Raw genomic sequence first — 4913 nt, 5'->3', positions numbered from 1 at the left:
ATCCTCTCCTAGGATAACATCTAGGTTCTTGAGAGTTAGGCATACAAGGTTAGCATGATAGACTCTATCTTTATATGTTACCAGACATTACGTACATGCAGTATTAGCAAGTAGAGTTTTGGCAAGAGTTGTAACTATAAGATCGAAGCTCAAAGCAGTAATAGGAAGTCTTAATCTGGTCGCACATTCTCTAGAGATAAATGAGTGCATTGCATCGGAAATTGAAAAGTACAGTTAGGAGATTACCGTCAATCTCGCAGTCTCCTCTGATCAGACCGTTGTCTCCTTCAGCATCTTCACCATCCATGGTGTAGACTCTTGCTTTAGCAGCAGGGCGCTTTCCTCGAGCAGTGTTCATGGTTGGTTCCGTCTTGGGTGCTCTGCACTGACCGACAGTATGCCCCATCTTGTTACAATTAAAGCATTTGGGTCTCGTGTCGGGACAAGCATTAGCATAGTGCCCCGGCTCCCCACATCTGAAGCAGGTCATCTCCCTCTTCAAAGTCTGATCTCCGGGACCACCAGCAGTACCCGTCATGGGTCTGTAAGATCCTGAAGTAAACCCTTCTCCAGCAGGACGTTGATAAGGCCTCCTCCTCTGAAATTTTCCTTTGCTTTGAAAACTTTGAGAGCCCGACCTCATCGGCCCTCCAGTTCCCGTACGGTTCAACCTCCTGTTTTTCATCAGCTCCACTTCTGTGGCTTTCTCCACCAACGACTGAAAGCGCATAATTCCCAATGGCCTCACTGAGTCCTCAATATCAGGCCTCAGTCCATTAACAAAACGCTTACACATGTAACGCTCATCAACATGATCGTTGAAAAACTGAAAATGCTTCGCTAGAGATTTCAACTTGGAAGAAAATTCTGGTACAGACATACCTCCTTGACGGAGAGTCAGAAACTGTGCCTCCCGCTCATCCCGAGCACTTGTTGGAAAATACTTTTCCAAGAACGCAGTTCGAAAGGAGTTCTAGTTGATCTCCTCATGATTAGCTTCCATAATCCCCCTGGTGCCCCTCCACCAGTACTCAGCATCACCCAGCAGCAGGTAAGTTGACATGCCTACCTTGGCACCCTCAACAGTTTGTAATACACCGAATATCTTCTCAATCTCCTGGATCTAGAGATCCGCCTTGTCCGGGTCAGTACCACCCGAGAACTTTGGTGGATCTTGTCTACTGAAGTCATTCAGGCCTTTATTCTGGTCCAGTGTCACTTCTCTCTGACGTTGATGATGATCACGTGCCTCCTCAGCAACACGCCTCATAACATTATCGTTTGCCTGTGCAATCACAGCTTGGGCCATAGTGGCCATCATCTCAGCTAGTTGGTTAGTGTTCACCATGTTCTGTTAAGTTAAACAAACAATTAGTACTCATCATAAGATAGCATCTAGTATAACTATACAATATGATTAAGCAATAACTTCAATCAATTCTAAGCGAAAAATCGCTTGCAAACAATCAATTTTCACTCTTTGCAGAGTCACACAACCTAGCACAGAAGACCTATTCCCCAAAGACTCCCGAAAGACTCGACAAGCTCTGATACCACAATGTAACACCCCGATTTCGGTGGCGTCACTTTAGTAACCAAAAAGAAAGTTTAAGCGGAAAAACGTGAATTTTTTTTTTCGATAATAGAACCAAAGACTGAAAGAAATAAACTCCCAACAAAAGATAACAGAACTAATGTACAATAATAATTACAGCCCCCGCTGCAAGTAGCAAACCTCGTCACGAGTAACCTCCAGTGACGGAAAGTAAAAGAGTGTAACGCCCGTAGGCAAAATGTACAATCCAAAAGAAAAGGTTAAGTGTTCGCAACACAAACCCTCAAAAATGAGAATGAGTCAGCCCAGATGGCCTAAAACAAGACCTCCTAGCCCAACCAACTCTTTGTGATTCCCGTAGAGAAACCACACAAAAAGCTATCGGCGGGAAACTACCCTGTTCCCAAAAGAAAACATAACGGTCAGAGCTAAGACTCTACTCCTACACTAATCCTATCTCGAGGAGCTCACACCAGCACTAAAATCTACATGCTAGCATGATCGTCGTCTGAATCTGAATCCAGAACGACCAACTCTACAAACACTACCCGTCCTCCTCTCGCAACCGCGATGCGCTCCTGTTCCAGCATCTCTGTAATTCGTATTCACCTAGGACAGATGTGATACACAATGTTGCAACAATGTGTAGCACAACAAAACACAATCAGAGTATTAAAAATAAACAAACAGTTAAACAGACAAACACAAGGAGTTGTTAACCCAGTTCGGTGAACATCACCTACGTCTGGAGGATACCAATCCAGGAGTCAATTCACTATCAAATAATAGTTCTCAGGTCACATGAAAGTCCCTCCTATACCTAAGTACTCCCCCTTAGTATAGAGCCTCTTTTATGTCGACCACTATTACACAAGTGAATCTAGCTTAGCCCTTCTCCTCTAAGCTATGAGAAAACTTTCTCTAACCCCTAATGACCACTGCCACAGCGATCAAATCATGTTTATCAATAAACAAGTTTGATGAGATTACAACTCAACTAAACAAATCAACTTAGTACTTTGATGAACGTAAGCACTAAGTTGGTACAAAACTCACAAGAGGACTCACAAATAAAAACCCTAAGATCAGTATGTATCTCTCTGAATCCCTCAGCAGCTAGGGTTTATAAGTTCCTTTATATAGACGTTCACTTGAGGCTTGGATCTTCAATGGGCTGAACGTCATAGAGTCCACTAACACACTTCTGGAAAGAATCTTCATGGAATCAAATCTTACCAGAATAAAATAACAGAACCAAGTAAAACAGAATTCAAACTTTGAGATAGACTTGGTTCTCACGTTATCAATCTTGTTACTTGAGCCAAGATTAAAACAAACACGCCTTCAGAAGATAAAACGCACAACATAGAATAAATCTTCTGAATCCCCATACAATCAGCAACCTCACAACAAACTTGACTTTAACGACTGAACCAACAACATATGTAATTCCACCATGTTGCTCCAGATGTTGAAACATATGGTTGCACATCATGGTTTGAGCAAAATGCAGCCAATCAAAAGAACTACAATCTCCCCCTTTGGCAAATTTTTGCTAAAACATGATCAGAAAGCCAAACAACGCCAAACAATGCAAAAACAACAATACTCATCCATTAACACAAAACAGCACACAACATATGATGAACTGAACACACTACTGAGTCGGAATACAGAGCACCATACTTAGTCTGAATAACAAAAACACTCAACAACAGCAACAACAGCACAGACACAAGCAACAGTACCATTCTCCCCCTTATTAGCAGAATTTGTCAAAGGGTGCAGAGAACCAACATAAGTCAACAGAATATTGCAACCATATTGAAGAGAAGAAGGAACAAGTACACTAATCACTAGAAGTGTCATCATCAGAAGTACCAGCATCATCTTGATCATTAGCAGCAGCATTGTCTTCAAGAGGCCTCTTGCCTTTAGTCAACTGCAGAATGAGAGTGTCCACATTCTTCTTCCTCAATGTACAACTAGTAATTGTGTCCTGAAGCATCTTAGACACGGCAATAAGCGCAGCAATAGGAGTCTCAGGAGTCTTCTGAGAGGAAGCACCCTCCCCCTGAGTCATCTCAGCCAAACCAGCAACATCAGAAACATGAGCACCAGCTAGCAGCCTGTAATCAATAGTGAGAAGACTAGCCTTCTTGCTAGGAACCTCATCAACAAGGAGAATTTGAGGATGTTGACTCAAGATAATCCCACAAAGTAAACAAGGAAACCCAATAGGGAGCTTGACAACAAAGGTTTCAACATGCTTCATAGTTTGAGCAAAGACATATTCACCAAAATCAAACTGAGCCTTAGTACCAATCAGATAAATTAATTTTGCCAAACCTGAAGAAATATCTGAGCTGTGGGTGGTAGGAGCCCAATTTGCAGCACCAATGCGATTCAAGATAGCATACTTCACACTCAAATGAGTAGAAGACAACAAGCCTTTGACAGGCCATTCCATAACCTGACCAGCCGTGAGTTCATTAGTGATAGCACTCAAGGACAGCTCTTCATTTCCTGTGGCAATAGTGCTCCTTCCCAAATACTGATTAATGATCTCAGGTGAAAAGTGTACACACCTACCACGCACAAAAACTTTCCTGAAATCTGGATGCCCAGACACAGTGCAATTTGTAGTCACATTCACAATAAATTCTCTCACCAATTTGTCATAGCAGCCACCAATCTCAGTAACAGTTTTCAACAACCCAGCAGCCTCAATAAGTTCCATAATTTCTTGACAATGCAAAATCTCACCAGTCAATTCCCTCTCTTGAGCAATCCTGCGCTGATAAACATACTTCCACTTACCAACACTTTCTTCGGAGTGAAAGGAAATGTTATCCAAAGGAGCAGCAGGCACATTTTCTGGAATTCGTTTCCCAATCTTGCGCTTTCGAGCAGCAGAACCGGTATCTGTCTTATCCAACTCCACAGTTGGAGTCTCATCAACAACAGGAGTAGCATTATCTTTGTGAACCTTTCTTTTGAAATTCTGTACAACAGGAGTATCATCATCAAGAATAATGACCTTCTTGCGCTTCTTGTTCTCACTCAAACCCAAACCTAACTTCTTGCCAGAGGAACGCGTAGAGTACTTACGAACAACAGTCATCTTTCGCCTCTTTGAAGCAACAGAAGCAGAAGCACCAAGGGTGTTGATCAACACCTCATCAGATTCTGAGTTTTCAATGCATCCTGAACATCCTCGACATGCATATCTTTATCAACAGAGGGAGTAGAGTTGGGAACCATTACCTCTTCCTCAAGATGATCATAATCCTTGTTGCAATCAGTATCAACACCGTGGCTTGATTGATTGTTTCTTGGTGATGGAACAATTGGATCT

General features: G+C 42.4%; 1 protein-coding gene across 1 annotated transcript; it reads right to left on the bottom strand.

Moving 5' to 3' along the window:
* Positions 1–3404: 3404 nt before the first annotated feature.
* Positions 3405–4679, bottom strand: LOC130719546 (uncharacterized). Its single transcript, XM_057570166.1, has one exon. The coding sequence runs from the start codon at positions 4677–4679 to the stop codon at positions 3405–3407; it is 1275 nt and encodes a 424-aa protein (XP_057426149.1).
* Between the last annotated feature and the right edge of the window lie 234 nt (positions 4680–4913).

The sequence above is a fragment of the Lotus japonicus genome, chromosome 5 (assembly GCF_012489685.1).
Source record: "Lotus japonicus ecotype B-129 chromosome 5, LjGifu_v1.2".
NCBI classification, from domain to species: Eukaryota; Viridiplantae; Streptophyta; class Magnoliopsida; order Fabales; family Fabaceae; genus Lotus; species Lotus japonicus.
Note: the sequence above shows the minus strand (reverse complement) of the source record. Positions and strands in the feature narration are given on the sequence as shown.